Source organism: Carya illinoinensis, chromosome 4 (assembly GCF_018687715.1).
Source record: "Carya illinoinensis cultivar Pawnee chromosome 4, C.illinoinensisPawnee_v1, whole genome shotgun sequence".
NCBI classification, from domain to species: domain Eukaryota; kingdom Viridiplantae; phylum Streptophyta; class Magnoliopsida; order Fagales; family Juglandaceae; genus Carya; species Carya illinoinensis.
Genome location: NC_056755.1, coordinates 35,236,272 through 35,251,707, shown reverse-complemented (window position 1 = coordinate 35,251,707; position 15,436 = coordinate 35,236,272). Strand labels below are relative to the sequence as shown.

At 35.4% G+C, this 15,436-nt stretch overlaps 1 protein-coding gene and 1 pseudogene across 3 annotated transcripts; one reads left to right on the top strand and one right to left on the bottom strand.

Moving 5' to 3' along the window:
- The first annotated feature begins 4,283 nt into the window (after positions 1–4,283).
- LOC122306709 (40S ribosomal protein S15a-5-like) lies at positions 4,284–7,415 on the top strand. 3 transcript variants are annotated; one of them, XM_043119208.1, is made up of 5 exons: positions 4,284–4,414; positions 4,603–4,607; positions 5,234–5,385; positions 6,607–6,767; positions 6,959–7,415. In XM_043119208.1, the coding sequence occupies exons 3-5, from the start codon at positions 5,256–5,258 to the stop codon at positions 7,055–7,057; spliced, it is 390 nt and encodes a 129-aa protein (XP_042975142.1). In that variant the 5' UTR covers positions 4,284–4,414; positions 4,603–4,607; positions 5,234–5,255; the 3' UTR covers positions 7,058–7,415. The 3 variants fall into 3 exon arrangements, with proteins under 3 accessions (XP_042975142.1, XP_042975141.1, XP_042975143.1); XM_043119207.1 differs by having other exon boundaries at positions 4,595–4,607; XM_043119209.1 differs by lacking the exon at positions 4,603–4,607.
- A 2,813-nt stretch (positions 7,416–10,228) lies between these two features.
- LOC122307897 lies at positions 10,229–11,265 on the bottom strand (annotated as a pseudogene).
- Positions 11,266–15,436: the final 4,171 nt, after the last annotated feature.

The window sequence follows — 15,436 nt, the reverse complement described above, 5'->3', positions numbered from 1 at the left end:
GTGTTAAACCTTCCTCTGTTTTCCTCTGATCATTCACCAATTGTCCTCAATACTTCCAATCTCGGTAACAAGAGAAAGTCTTTCAAATTTGAGGAATTTTGGCCAAGAGACCCCTCCTACTTTGACACCATCAAAAGAGCCTAGAGTAAACACATCCATGGAACCCCATCCTTCATCTTGGTGAAAAAGCTCAATGAAACAAAGCATGCGCTCAAATTGTAGAACAAAATTTCTTTTGGCTATATCCAAACTGAAATCAAATATCTTACTGACTCCCTCAACCAAATCCAGTCAAAAGACCCTACCCTTGACACAATCATCTTGGAAGAATCTTTAAAACATAATATGAATGAATAGCTTTGCCGTGAAGAATCCCTTTAGCATAAAAAATCTCGAGCCACTTGGCTCACTTCTTTTGACCTTAACACCAAGTTCTTTCATGTCACTACCTCCATTAGAAGAAGGACAAACACCATTGACACCCTCAAGATTGCAAACAGAACATGGACCACAAACCCCAATGAGATCTCCTCTCTGTTCATTGATCATTTCAACAATATCTTCAAAACAACAAATCCTGAACCACCCTAGGACCTTGACAATCTCTTCTAAAAAAAAAATCTTGGCTCAAGAAAATAAGATTCTCTGCAAAATCCCTACGGAGGAAGAGATCCTAAATACCATCAAGCAAACCCCTTCCACTAAAGCTCCTGGACTTGATGGTTTCGCAAGATTATTCTACAAGACCTATTGGGAGTTGGTCAAATCAGATCTTATAGCTACAATCCAAAATTTTTTTCCTTCAAGAGAAGCTCCTAAAAGAGATGAATCATATAAACATAACCCTTGTCCCAAAAACTAAAAGCCCAAATTCTATTCACCGATTTTGCCCAATAAGTCTTGCTAATGTCAGCTATCAAATCATTTCCAAAATTTTGGCCAATAGACTCAGATTGATCCTTCCAAACATCATCTCTCCCCATCAAACTGCTTTGTCCCGGGAAGATTAATCTAAGAAAACACTATTCTTGCTTAAGAAATCTTTCATCATCTAAAAAAGAAAAAAAAGGAAAGCAAGGGCTAATGGTTGCCAAAATTGACATGGAAAAGGCTTTTGACTATATGGAACAATCTTTCATTCTTAATATCTTTAAAAGCCTGGGCTCCAGACAAACTTGGATAAACTGGATCAAAGAATGTATGTCGACTGTTTCTTACTCCATCCTCCTCAATGGTTCGCCGACTTGTTTGATTCATCCATCTAGGAGTCTTAGATAAGGTGACCCTGTTTCTCCATTCATTTTTATACTCAGAAGCGAGGTTCTCTCTAGACTCATCCATAAGAAAGAGAACCTCAACAATTTGGAGCGTATAAATATCTCTAGAGGCTGCTAGAAAATCTCTCACCTTCTTTTTGTAGATGATCTCATTATCTTTGGTAAAGCTTCCTCGTCCACAACCAATGCTTTTGCCCTTGCATGAACATATATACACATTGGTCTGGCCAGAAAATCAATTAGAATAAATCCACAATCCATTTTAGCAACAACACTCCAACTAATATCAAAAGAGATAGAGATAAAAGATTCACTCAATTTCAGAACTTGTCCATCAAAGTTGAAATACCTAGGATTCCCTCTCTTTATTGGTCCCTCCAAAAGGAATATTTTCAAGGAGAGTCTTGAGAAAATTCAATCAAAACTTCAAGCATTGAAATCAAAAATCCTTTCCCAAGCTAGCAGAACCACTCTTATCAGAGCTATTGTAGCTTCAATCCCAGCATATATCATGACCACTTGCAAAATGCCAAAAACTGTCTCCTCCACCATTGATAGCCTTTTTAGAAATTTCTGGTGGGGCAAAGATAACAATTGGAAAAATACCTTCTTTACAAAATCCTGGAATTCCATTTGCACACCTAAATCCCTAGGTGGACTTGGCCTTAAGCAATGCTATCTGTTCAATAAAGCACCAAACTTAAAATTTGCTTGGTCTATCATCAATAATTCCAAAAGTCTCTGGAAAAATTTCCTAAGCACCAAATATCTAAAGAACTCCAGCTTTTTTGATAGTCAGCCTAAGCCCACCGACTCTTGGTTCTAGAAATGCCTTCTCAACCAAAGAGATTTCTTTAGAACAAGTTTCTGCCATCAAATCAACAATGGAGTCCAAACAAAAGTCTGGACAGGCCCCTGGGTTCCAACTCTTCCTTCCTTTATTCCTTAACCAAATCTAATCACAAATTGGATTGAGCCAAACCTGAGAGTTACAGAACTCATACTTGAGGAACCCAGAAGATGTAATACTCTTCTCCTCCACACCCTCTTTTCACTAGATTCTGTAAAGGAAATCTCAAAAATTCCATTGTCAAATCATGACTTCTCATCTTTAAATGATAGCATAAAATGGAAACATCATTACTCTGGCATTTTCTCAGTTAAATCTACTTATGCAACAATGATTCCCTCACCTGCCAATCAAGTCCCCGATATTCATTGGAAAAAATTGTGGAAACTCAAAATCCAGGATATATTAAAACTCCTCATCTGGAAGGTATCTCAAAACATCCTCCCAACAAGATCCCATCTGAAAAAGATCCTCAACCTAAATGAGGACCAAATTCTCTACCCCTTGTGCCACTCTGAAGAAGAAACCATAACTCACCTCACTCTTAGTTGTTGCTTCACTAGAACACTTTGGAGACACTCCAATTGGCCAATTGACACCACAAAATTCATTCAAAACCTAATTTCGGAATGGATTAACATCGTTTTATCCCCCAACTCCCTGAATATTCCTGAACGAATCCCAATCATTCCAAATATTTGCGGCTTTGACCATTAACAATATCTGGTATCTCATAAATCAAGTGAATTACAACTTTGTCAATCCTTCCCCCACTCGGTTAATCAGAAAAGTTTCAAAAGCCTTTTCAGACCACAAAACATCTTGGGAAGAAAAAACAAGGGAATTTGAAGCAACTCATCAACACAAGTTAGTAGGCTTTTGCGTCATACAATTTGATGTGGCAGTTAGACTTGAAGGCTCAGCAACAACTTACATCTGCAATTCAGAACATAGCAACATTCTCTTTGCAATCACCAGTTTCACCCCCAGCATAAATCCAAATGTGGGGGAAGCCACAGCAGCGTTGATAGTAATCAAAGAAGCAAAAAATCAAAACCTTAGAAAAATCTATGTTGAAGGTGACTCAAAATAGACAATCAAAGCAATCCTCCATGATCAAGAACCAACTGACTGGGAAATGCAACTAGTAACTTCTAACATCCGGTTTATACTTCCAGATTTCGAAGCTTGGTCAGCAGAAAAGATTCATCAATCTAAAAATTGATGTGCGCACAATCTACCACAATGGGTAGCCTCCAACCATCTTTATGGAAGCTTACCCCTCTCTACCATACATCCCTGCATTTTACAGTTTCATAGCGGAAAGGACCCTTCTTTATAATATGCTTGTAATCTGTATTATGTAAAACTCTATGTATTTTTTGTTCATCAATGCACTTTACTTGCCGAAAAAAAAAGAGATGTAAAACGCTACAAGGTAGATTGACTTTTTTCTATAGAAAAATTCTATAAACTACACTCTTATCCTCCTCTTACCCACTATAATAAGGTGTCATAGTTCATCAACCATTGAAATTTTCTTTTAAAAATATAAAAAATAATCCAAGAGTGATTATTCAATAAGTGTCATGGAAATTTTCTGTATCATATATACCAGTAACCAATACATGATTAGCTGTTGATATTGTTCCATCTTGACCCAAATTTGGAGTTGTTTAAGATAATTCCAGATGTTTCGGCTGAATTTCGGGTATCTCAGCTACAATGAGTCCCTGAAGAAAATTTATTTTAGCTCTAATGCAGAAAATCTCATATAAGTAACATTAGCAACATCAAGAACTCGACCATGAAAGAGGCTAGAGTTCATTTCCCACCAAATATCATAGACTAGGAAAATACTACACGTACTTATAAAAAATTTATTTTTTCACATGTCAATTATTGATACGTTGAAAATAATGAAATTTAAAATTCATATTTTGAATTTTAAAAAAATTAATATATTGAGTCTTGTAAGTAAAAATATAAATAAAATTATAAGTATATTCAGCACTACTCTAGACTATATATATTATCAGCCAACATCAATTTTATCTGGCATTTACATTTTACACTGTAAATCAGTGGCAGCTTTGTAAATTTCTCTAAAAAACTTACAATTAGGTAATTGAGCATCATTATCAGATACCGTTTTGCACTCTTTATTTTACGCTCCCAAGTCCCTAGTCCCAAGTCTTTATTCCTAACCTCAGTCTCGACAGTCGCTCCTCCGTAGCTCGCCACCCCCACAGCAACCAGCGTCTCCCGCAGTCAGCCATCATACAAGGTTAGCCCTCTCTCTCTCTCTCTCTCTCTCTCTCTCTCTCTCTCTCTCTCTCTATGTATATACATATACATAGATATATGTATACATCTGTTTACAGCTAACATTGTCCGTTGTTGCAATTTCTCACCGCTCTACTGCCCACCACCGCATCTGGGCATCGCCTCTCCGTTTCTCATCAAGTTTTTTAGACAAGGTGAAATCCATTTGTTCCTCTCAATTTGTTTGGGGTTTAATGATTAATGAACGCTGCTGTTTGACTTTGGTATTGATCCGGTTGTGATGGGTTTTAGACTTTGGGATGAATTCCGAATTTTGGGATTGATTTTGGATTTGATGGTTAGTTGCCCACAGCCCTTTGTAGATCAGTTTGTGTTACATAAAACTGATTAAATGAGAATCAAAATGGGGCCTGTTTTTGTTACATAAATCTGATTATTGCTGTGTGCTTATTTGGACCAAGGAAAACAAAGATGGGGCATGTGCTTGCTCTTAATTATTGTTTTTATTTTATTAAAAAAAACTTTATATATATATGTGTGTGTGTGTGTGTGTGTATTGCGTAATCCCGAAAAGGTACACCACTACAGATTGGTACTGAAATATTCCATTTCAGTAACTAAACTGTAGCAGCTCCCAGAACAGAGTTCAAGAGTTATTCAAGCTTTAAATATTTGGGTTTGAAGCAGGTAGTCTTAATCTTTTAAATGCACATGCTGAAAATAGTAAATGACTCTGATATTCAATGAAATATCCGAAATTTCACTGCTTTGTAAATCCGTATTCACTGAATGCAACGTGCCCGCCGACATTGGGGTATAGGGTTCACGAAGCACAGAAGGAAATGGGGAGGAGGATTTTGAATGAAGCTTTGAGAGCAATGGTGAATGCGGAGCGGAGAGGAAAAGCATCAGTGGAATTGAAGCCCATCTCCACAGTCATGTCTTCTTTTCTCAAGATCATGAAAGATCGAGGTAAAGCTATAGCTTTTTATTCTAATTGCCATCTGGGTGTTGTTTATTTGCTTTATATGGTTCTAATTCATGGATTCACTTATAAAAAAATACTCATGGATTCATTAGTGTTTTGGGAAAAAATTCAGCCTGGACTCTGTTTAAGGAGCTGATATGGTATCAATTCTCTGCTGTGACAAAATGGTTGACTTTTGGTATAAAAAAAAAAACTGATCAAAAAAAGTTTTGTTGACCATCGATGCAACTTCAGTCTTTTTTTTCCCTATCAGGAGGTTGAATGGGAATCATAGCCTATCCTTTCTTTAGTTTAGATCCATTTCAGTAAAGATAATTAACACAGTGTTTACTGTTTATTTTATACTGAACTGTTGTTTCTGTTCCTTGAGCCAAGCATGTAAGATTTAGGAACTATGTTTCCTTTGGTCTTGAAATTATCTTTACTGAAATGGATCTAAAGTAAGCTTCCACTTGAATTGTTATTATTTTTCTGTCCTCATGATTTTTGTCATTATTTTCAATATCTTTGACAGAGGGGACATTGAAGTGGTTTATATAAAGTGCCAAGGGAGGCATTCAGTCTTTAGAAACCTCTGGAAGCTTTTCTGGAAATTAGAGACTCTAGCTTAGCAGAAAATCAAAAAATAAACAAATTAAATTATGGACGAATGGTTAATAGTCTGTAACTTTGGTAGAATTCATGAAACCTCTTGGGTCAGGGTTAGTGACATAGTGCAATTCCAAAGTTTGTACTTCTCATTGTATTCTACAAGGAGTTGTTTCTTTGAAGGTCAAAACTTTTAATTGTCTATTTTCAATAAAGGTGGGTGATTTTCTTCCCAAGATTTTATTTTTCAAAATTGTAGATATCTGGTTGTTCCAAGGGTCTCAACATATGATTTCTACATATAATTTTCTCTCATGTGCACAAATCTCTGTTGGGCGTATATGTCAAACAGCATCTCTAGCTGCTAAGGGTGGGTCGGTACACTTGGGAAATTTTTGAACCATCTTACACTAGATAAGCGAAGCTTTACCACTTATGGTTCGGAGCAGTTGCTATAGATTTGCATTTTTCTCCTCCAAGTTTGCTGACCCCAACTACAAATTATTCCTGTTCCTCCAATTTTTTAGCCTATTGGTTTATCTTTTGCATGTTGTGGAATGACTTGTTTGTTTTTTATGGGCCAACCCAGTTTCATTAAGTTGTACAATTACTTGCAGGGTACATCAAGAATTTTCAGGTTTACGATCCACATAGAGTGGGGAGGATAACAGTTGAACTACAAGGTAGGATTAAGGATTGCCGAGCTCTCACTTACAGGCAGGATATCAAGTCGAGGGATCTTGAAGGGTACAGATTGCGTATGCTTCCAACACATCAGGTTCGTTAACATTGATATTCAAGAACCTGATTTTATTTTTTGTTATCATTTGACTGTTATAGCTTGCAAAAGGTTTGTGGAAGAAGGGCTGTCTATATGTTTTGTTCAATAGATCTTCTTTGCCCAAGGATGAAATTTTACATTCTTCAAACTCATTTCATTGTCTTCTATGTGTGTGTGTGCGCGCGCAGTGGGGTTATGTTGTGATCACAACCCCAGATGGCGTTTTGGATCATGAAGAGGCAATTAAAAGGAATGTGGGCGGACAGGTCCTGGGTTATTTTCATTAGACTCCAACCTCGTCACTTCGATTCATTATGCTTGGATAGAAAGATGGAAAGAGGTTCTCCAATATGATCGCAGCTTGCCTACACCAGCAAGAATGTGTCATGCCGGCTTCTTTCTTCATTGCAATTTTGTGTGTACCGATTAAGGAGATGATGAACACAAACATGTTCCTTTCTCTTCTTAATTTACTGGTGATTCAGTTACTGAACTGTGATAAAGCATGATCAAATTGGATCCACGCAAAGATCTGGTCCCATATTATGGAACAGTATCATTTTTCCTAAGAGAGTTGTAGTGTCTGGTACAATAGATTCCTTTGGAAAATTGGTTGAAAAAAAAAAGGGATGGAAAATAATTTAAGTCTACAATTACCGATGATGTCCTGTAATTCCTTGATCTTAGTGGGCCTCGAGTCTGCTGTCGAAAAATCATGTAATTTACTAATTTAGACCCCAAATAAGAAAAATGACCAATTTTTAGTTATTTTTGTTATAAAACTGAAGATCAATAGAAAATGGTTCAAAGCTTACAAAAGAGAAGTCGGAAGATTGAGAGATTGTAATATATTTAGTTTTTCAAGAGTTCAATATCGTTTACTATTTTTCTCTTCCTTGTGTCTTATAGATGATCTTCAAAATATCTTTTTATAGACAGCTTTATGGTGATTTGTTGTGCCCATCAAGTCACATGCATAACAAATAATCACATAAACAATAATTAAGTCACAAGCACAACAAATTCTCACATGCACAATAACCAATTTACATGCATAATAATATTTACAACATGGTTATCCACTAAATACATATATTTACAACACTCTCTATTGAATGACCATACACAAAGAATATGCCTCCTTAAAACTTTGTTAAAGAAAACTCAGTGGGAAAAACTTCTGGTGAAGGAAAAAGAATACAACATTCTAATGTGTCTTTAAATGCTTTAGGATTGTTTCATTAAAACCTTACCAAGGAAAACTCAGTGGAATAAAACCTTAACGAAGGAAAAAGAGTATAATCCGTCTGATTATTTTCTCGACCTCAAATGTATGTAGAGCTTCAATGTTCATGATGAAATATCCTTGAGTCGTCACATTCCAATATTATGTACCAACTTTTTGAATGTTGCAGTTGGTAAAGTTTTAGTGAATAAATTTGCCAAATTATCACTTGACTATATTGTCTTGACATCAATGTCGTCGCCCTTTTGAAGCTTGTGTGTATAAAAGAATTTTGGTGAAATATGTTTGGTCTTATTAGAACCTTTGATATAGCATTCTCTTATTTGCATAATACATGCCGCATTATCTTCATATAATATTGTTGGGCTACTTTTGATTGTAGATAAACCATACTTTTCTTGAATATACTGAATTAGTGACCTTAACCAAATGTATTCACCGCTTGTTTCATGAATTGCAATGATTTCTGAGTAATTGGAAGAAGTAGCAGCTATTGTTTGTTTTTCAGACTTCCATGAAATAGCTGTGCCTCCATATGTAAATAGGTATCCTATTTGAGAACGTCATTTCTGTGGATCAAATAGATAACCTGCATTTGCATATCCAATTAATTGTGCTTGATTCTTTTGGATAAAATAATCCTACGTTGATTGTACCACGAAGGTAACGTAGAACATGTTTGACTCAATTCCAATGTATTCGAGTTGGTGCAGAACTATATTTTGCTAGTAAGTTGATTGAAAATGCAATATCTAGTCTTGTACTTGCAAGATACATTAAAACACCAATTTCACTAATGTATGATACTTCAGAACCAATAATTTCTTCATCTTCCCCTTGAGGTCCAAAATGGTCTTTTTTCTATATCAAGTGATCAAACAACAATTGGATTGCTCAAAGGGTGAGCTTTATCCATATAAAAGTACTTCAAAACTTTTTTTGCATATGTAGATTGATGAACTAAAATTCTATTTGAAAAATATTCAATTTGTAAACCAAGACAAAATCTGGTTTTTTTAAGATCTTTCATTTTAAATTCATTTTTCAAATAAGTGGCAGTTTTCGTTATCTTTTATAGAGTCACAACAAGATTGAAGTCGTCTACATATACTGCAATAATTGCGAATCTAGACTCTAACTTTTTAATAAACACACATGGACAAATTTGATTATTTTCAAATCCCTTTTTCAATAGATATTTGCTAAGATGATTGTACTACATGCGCTGGATTGTTTTAAACCATATAATGATTTTTGTAACTTGATAGAATAAATACTACCAGATTTTGAATTATATGTTTCAGACAATTTATATCCTTCAGGGATTTTCATGTATATATCATTGATTCATTATCTAGTGATCCATATAAATATGTGGTAACTATTATCCATTAAGCGCATATTCAAACTTTCTATGACTACCAAACTAATAAAAAATCTGAATGTAATTGAATCAATTATAGGAGAATATGTTTCTTGATAATTAATACCAGGTTTCTGAAACCTCATGCAACAAGTCGTGTTTTATATCTTACTATTTCATTCTTCTCATTACGTTTACGTTCAAAATACAAATACCTACTTATAGCCAACAAGTGTAACACCTTTAGGTTTTGAAATACAGGTCCAAATACTTCATGTTTTGCAAGTGAATTCAATTATGCTTGAATTGCATTTTTTTTTTTTTCATTTTGGCCAATCATTTAGACGTCAACATTCTGCAACAGTCTATGGTTTAATTTCATCATTACTTCTTATAATGTCAATGGAAACTTTAAATGAAAATATATTGTCGACAATAATTTTATTTCTATCCCATAATTCTCCCGTACTTACATAATTTATCGAGATCTTGTTATTTTCAGATACCTGTTATTTTTCAGGAGATATCAAATAATTCCTTGATCTTAGTGGGCCTCGGGTCTACTGTAAAAAGATCATGTAATTTACTAATTTAGACCCCAAATAAGAAATATGACCAACTTTTAGTTATTTTTGTTATATACTTGGCTCTATAAGAGCTCAATATCATTAATTACTCTTCTCTTTCTTGTGTCTTACAAATGATTCTCAAGACATCATTTTATAGGAAATTCCATAGTGGTTTGTTATGACCACCAAGTCACATGCACAACAAACCATCACATGCACAATAACCAAGTCACAAGCACAACAAACTCTCACATGCACAACAATATTTACAACATATTCATTCACCAAATGCATATATTTATAACAATTTTACAATAAAACTTGCATTGACATTATAAAAGCCAAACACAAATGGGTGAACCCATCTGCTTTATTAAAACCTCTGCTTATTCTGGTTTCTTAACCACAAAACAGTTCTTCATGATAAGTTAATGCTTACAAGGAAAAATGCAGAGAGGTTTGGAGAAAAATTTCAGTAGAGACGAATGCAGATTGCCATGCCATCACCTACGGAAGCATGTGACAATTGGACACGAGGATCAGCTGCCACTAATTTGTTAAACTCAATTATCGGCTCCTTCCGCTGTTTCAAGTGCTCTGGACCCAAGTTACCAACTCATCGGGCATTATAACTGTTCCTGACCAGAGTGTGTTATCATAGACAACCACCCCACCCACTTTCAGTAGTTTCATCATTCTCTCATGGTAGTTCCAATTATTAGCCTTGTCCGCATCAACAAAAGCAAAGTCGAAACTCCCTTCATTCTCAGGCTGCAATACCAAATCCCCCCAAAAAAGGAAAAAATATGTTAGTGAAGAACTTATTGTGGGAAGTCAACCAACAAGCACGAAAAAAGATTAAAATGAAAATGGATCTGAAGAACCATGTCTTGGCGAGGTTCCACGTTAAAAAAAATGCAAGAAAGAAGCTCATGCTCACATTTTGTAATAGTTGATCAAGAGCTGGTAAAGCCTCGGACTCGACGAAATCAATTTTATCTGAAACACCAGCTTTCTTAATAATTGGCAATCCAATTTCAAACGTCTCCCGATTTACATCTATGGCTATGAACTGTAGTAGCACTGCAAATTGTAAGTACCTTGATAGTTTAGTACAAGATACTGGAAATGATCAAATCAAACCTTGCCATCCTCTGGAATTGTAAGAGCAGTCAGGAGAAGAGAGTATCCTGTGTAAACGCCAACTCCAATGGTCTTTTTGGTATTTACTAGCTTTAACAACATGGCCACCAACTGACCTGCATCTGGTAAGGTAGCAAACCTAGCACTAGAAAATGGCGATCCAATAATCTTTATGGATTATGAGAGACGAAGAAAAATACTTGAAAGTCTTCGCATTTTTAAAGGCCAATTGAGGATTTGATGCTTTGAACAACGTATGACTGTTGGATCGGGATGAATATGTGAATACTGGACAAATTTCCCCTCGTTTTCTTCTTGTTTTTTGCCATAATACTCATTTTGGGACAAGTTGGATAATGAATTCCTAATTCTTACACTGATCAATGAGACTGATCACACCTGATCAGTGAAGAATTCAAGCACAAGTATGACTGAACCGGGGAGCACATTTATTTTGCCTCTTCCAATTTTACTCCAAACTACTACAAAATCATCATCTCAGGAGTATGAAGTAGTACTCCTGATTGTCTCATCATTTTTGGTTTTTCTTTATCAAAGGAATATTAGAATTTCTCTGAGGGGTCAGCAAGGAGAAAGAATTAGCACCAAATTAGTTAGAAATTTAGAAGAATGATTACCTAGGGTGGCCATGCAGCAGTGACATGCCTTAGCTCCTTGAGAGGTTCTGGTTCACGTGGGTACACACTCATCTCCAAGATATACTGTGATATCATTGAGGAATGAGATGATAAATTTAAACAGCAAAAGGCAGCTAGAAGAAGATTATATGATCAGGAGAATGGTAGCTGCCATGCCAGCGGGAGCTACGTATACGTAACAAGCTCGATGACTCGATCGGTACGTAGCATGGATGTCGGCTACTGCGGGTGGGTTCCATGCAGAAAGATTTCTTGCCTCAAATCATATCACCGAAAGATCACCTGCTCCTAGCAAGCACGGAAACATGAATTTTTATGGAAAGAATAATGTTAGGCATATCGCTGGTAGCCTCCGCTCTCTATTTTTTTTTCCCTAAGGATTAAGAAAAAATTATTTAATTGTTATGAAATCATTAAAAAGAGAGAGCCATAACGTGTTATAAAACTTTCAAAAGGAGAGAGAAAGAGATAGAGCTCATAGAGGTTATGAAAACTTATGAATTCTTTCAAGGATTCAACGATATATATATGAGTACAAAGGGGACTATGCTTTTGACGACTAGCACTATGCATTTGACAGCTAGCTCACTATGCTAGCACTATGTACTATGCATTTGACGACTAGCTCACTATGCTAGCACTATGCACTATACATTTGACGACTAGCACTATGCACTAGCACTATGCATTTGATGGCTAGCTAAATGTGGTCATACAATTCAAGATAGTTTATAACACTTCCCCTTTGGATGACCATATTTAAAGAATATGCCTCGTTAAAACCTTGCCAAGGAAAAACCCTGTGGGAAAAAACCAATGGCGAAAGAAAAAGAGTACAGAATTCATGTGTATCGCCGAGTGCTTTAGGATTGTCTCATTAAAACCTTGCAAAGAAAAACCCAGTGGGATAAAACCTTAGCGAAGGAAAAAGAGTACAATCAGCACAAGTCTTCAAGACATTACTTCCCCTGAAAAGTGCATGATAACAGGTCTTCAAACCTCCGAATTCTAATGTTCTGCATAATCTTCTTAAATGTTGCAGTTGGTAATGCTTTAGTGAATAAATCTGCCAGATTTGTACTTGACCGTACCTTCTTGATATCAATTTCAACTTTCTTCTCATGAATTGCAATGATCTTCTTGTGTGTATCTGAAAGATAACTCGCATCTGTACATCCAACTAACTGTGGACTTGATCCATGTTGATAAAATAATCACAACTGGATCTTTCTGCTCATCACTACTCTTCTGGAGTTGTACTCTTCTGGAGTTCTTGTAAATAACACAGTTAGTGGAGAATTCATCAACATTAAACCGCTAACCTCATTTTTTAATAAAAACGGTGGCCAGCCTTTTAAGATCAGACAAGCATCGCGGATTTTCAACTCCTCTGTAGGTGTCAGGCGTGCTGTCAGGTGCCGCAGCTGTCAGGCACCGCAGAACTATGAAGCTATATTTCGTCTCTTTTCTCTTGCTTCACGAGAGATGTTGTATCATAATTTTCTCTATAAAAGAGATATTCAGCTCATCTTCATTCGCATCTCATCTTCTTCACTTTTCTGTAATCATACTGCATTTTTACTCTGCAATCTCTTTCTGCATTCTTATCCTACAATGGTTCAGCGATCTTCTCATGGCCAATATATGAGGTACTCTGCACCTCGTTCATCAGCTGTTCCTGCTTCTACCACAGGTGCTATCATGCAATATAATGATCTGACTCATAGGTCAGATAATGAAGCTATCTATGAGCTTGTGAGTCTCGGTACCCGATACTCATCATCCATTGTCACATTTTCTCAGCGACTGCAATCTAGAACTTGTGGAGTTGACAATCTCCACGAGAATATTGCTATACTTCAGCGACTTCTTCTGGAGTCCAACATGAAGATAGAATCAATAAAGCAAGAGAATAGGAATTTAAAATCCTTGCTTAAATCTTCTTTTCGATTGCCCACCCCTTTATATAGGGATGCCATGCATATTCTTGAAGAACAAGAGCGTTTGAAAAATGAGGCAAAGTGCCTCAAATTTCTGTAATTCTTGCTTCAAGATAATAAAATAATATTTCACAAATATTTATATTTGTGTTTCTATCTTTTGGTAGATGTTCTGTGTGTTCCCTTTTATTTCTTCTTTAATAATACACACTTCTTATCAAACCCATAATATGAATCTGAAATACTAATTGTATTAAAAGATGGTATTTCATGACTAATAACATCATCCATCTTCCCCTTGAAGCCGCAAGGGTTTCAGATTTATATTTCAAATATGTGCAGTTTTCATGAGCTCTTCTGGAGCCTCAATGACATTTAAATCATATATATAAACTGCAATAATAGCTTGTTTCCATTTGTGTTTGGATTGCTTTAGATTATATAAGGATCTTTGAAACTTGATAGAATACATATTTCCAGATGTATTCATATTAGAAGTTTCAGACATTTTCTATCATTCAGGGATTTTCATATATATATATATATATATATCATGATTCAATGATCCATATAAATATGCAGTTAATCATGCATATCCAAACTCTCGGTAACTTTCAAGCTAATAAAAATCTCAATATGATTTCAACCACTTTAAAATCATATCAATATTGTTTCTTCAAGAAACTAACTTGTGATTTCTATATCACATTTTCATATTAAAAGCTTCAGACTTTTTATATCATGTATATAAATATCTACTGATATTTAACAAAAATCACCTCTTTAGGTGTTTGGACTTCAAGTCCATATTTATCACATTTTACTTAGTGATATCAATTCTGTAGGAATTGAGAAACTGACTCGTGATTTATATATCACATTTTTATTTCCTTTCCATAAATACCCACTGACATTCAACAAGCATCACATCTTTAGGTGTTTGGACTATAAGTCCCGATGCATCATATTTTACTAGTGAATCAATTCTGCAGGAATTGTTTCTTTCAAATTTGGCCAATATTTTACGTCGTATTCTTCGACGATTCTTGATTCACTTTCATCATTACTTCTGGTAATGTCAATTGCCATTTTATATGGAAATACGTTGTCGACAACGATTTTATTTCTATCCATAATTTCTCTATTATTCATGAAATGTAACGAGATCTCGTTATTTTCAGGTACCTGTCCCTCTTCAAGGGAATACATTTTCATGAAAAACCTCTTCAGGAGGCACTCTTCAAGAGTTTATATAGGAGAATTTTATACAAAAAATTTGGATGGACTTTATTGCTTGTTTTGTAGGTATGGCCTCTTCAGGAGCACCAAATTATTTGTGCCTTTCTCTTTTGAGATACTCTATCTTTTGTATCGATAAGTCTCACATGCCTTTATACATGTCTTTAAACTGCTGAATTTCTTAATTGTCCTACAGGGACTTCAATCATCGCTGGGATTTTAGCAGCTAGAATATGAGATATTTTTATCTTATTGTATCCAAAATTTAATTATCATCTGAACTTCTGGTTCACATATGATAATCAAGATAACGTCGAATAATTTCATCTTATTTGCTTCAAGCAAATTTTTCTTTCCACTTCTGGTGGTAAGAATTTATAGTAAAAGAATCTTCTGGTTCTTTTATGGACGTCTATATGAAAATCATTCGACTTATCGTAATTGATTTTGGATGATCAAGATAACCATGAAAAGATACAAATATTTTGAATCATATCACCTTTTGAT

What these genes read in the sequence shown, in the direction of transcription:
- LOC122306709 (XM_043119209.1), top strand. Translation starts at nt 5,256, where the DNA reads ATGGGGAGGAGGATTTTGAATGAAGCTTTGAGAGCAATGGTGAATGCG. An exon ending in CAAGATCATGAAAGATCGAG is followed by an intron (nt 5,386 to 6,606) that starts GTAAAGCTATAG and finishes AATTACTTGCAG; the next exon opens with GGTACATCAAGAATTTTCAG. An exon ending in GTATGCTTCCAACACATCAG is followed by an intron (nt 6,768 to 6,958) that starts GTTCGTTAACAT and finishes GTGCGCGCGCAG; the next exon opens with TGGGGTTATGTTGTGATCAC.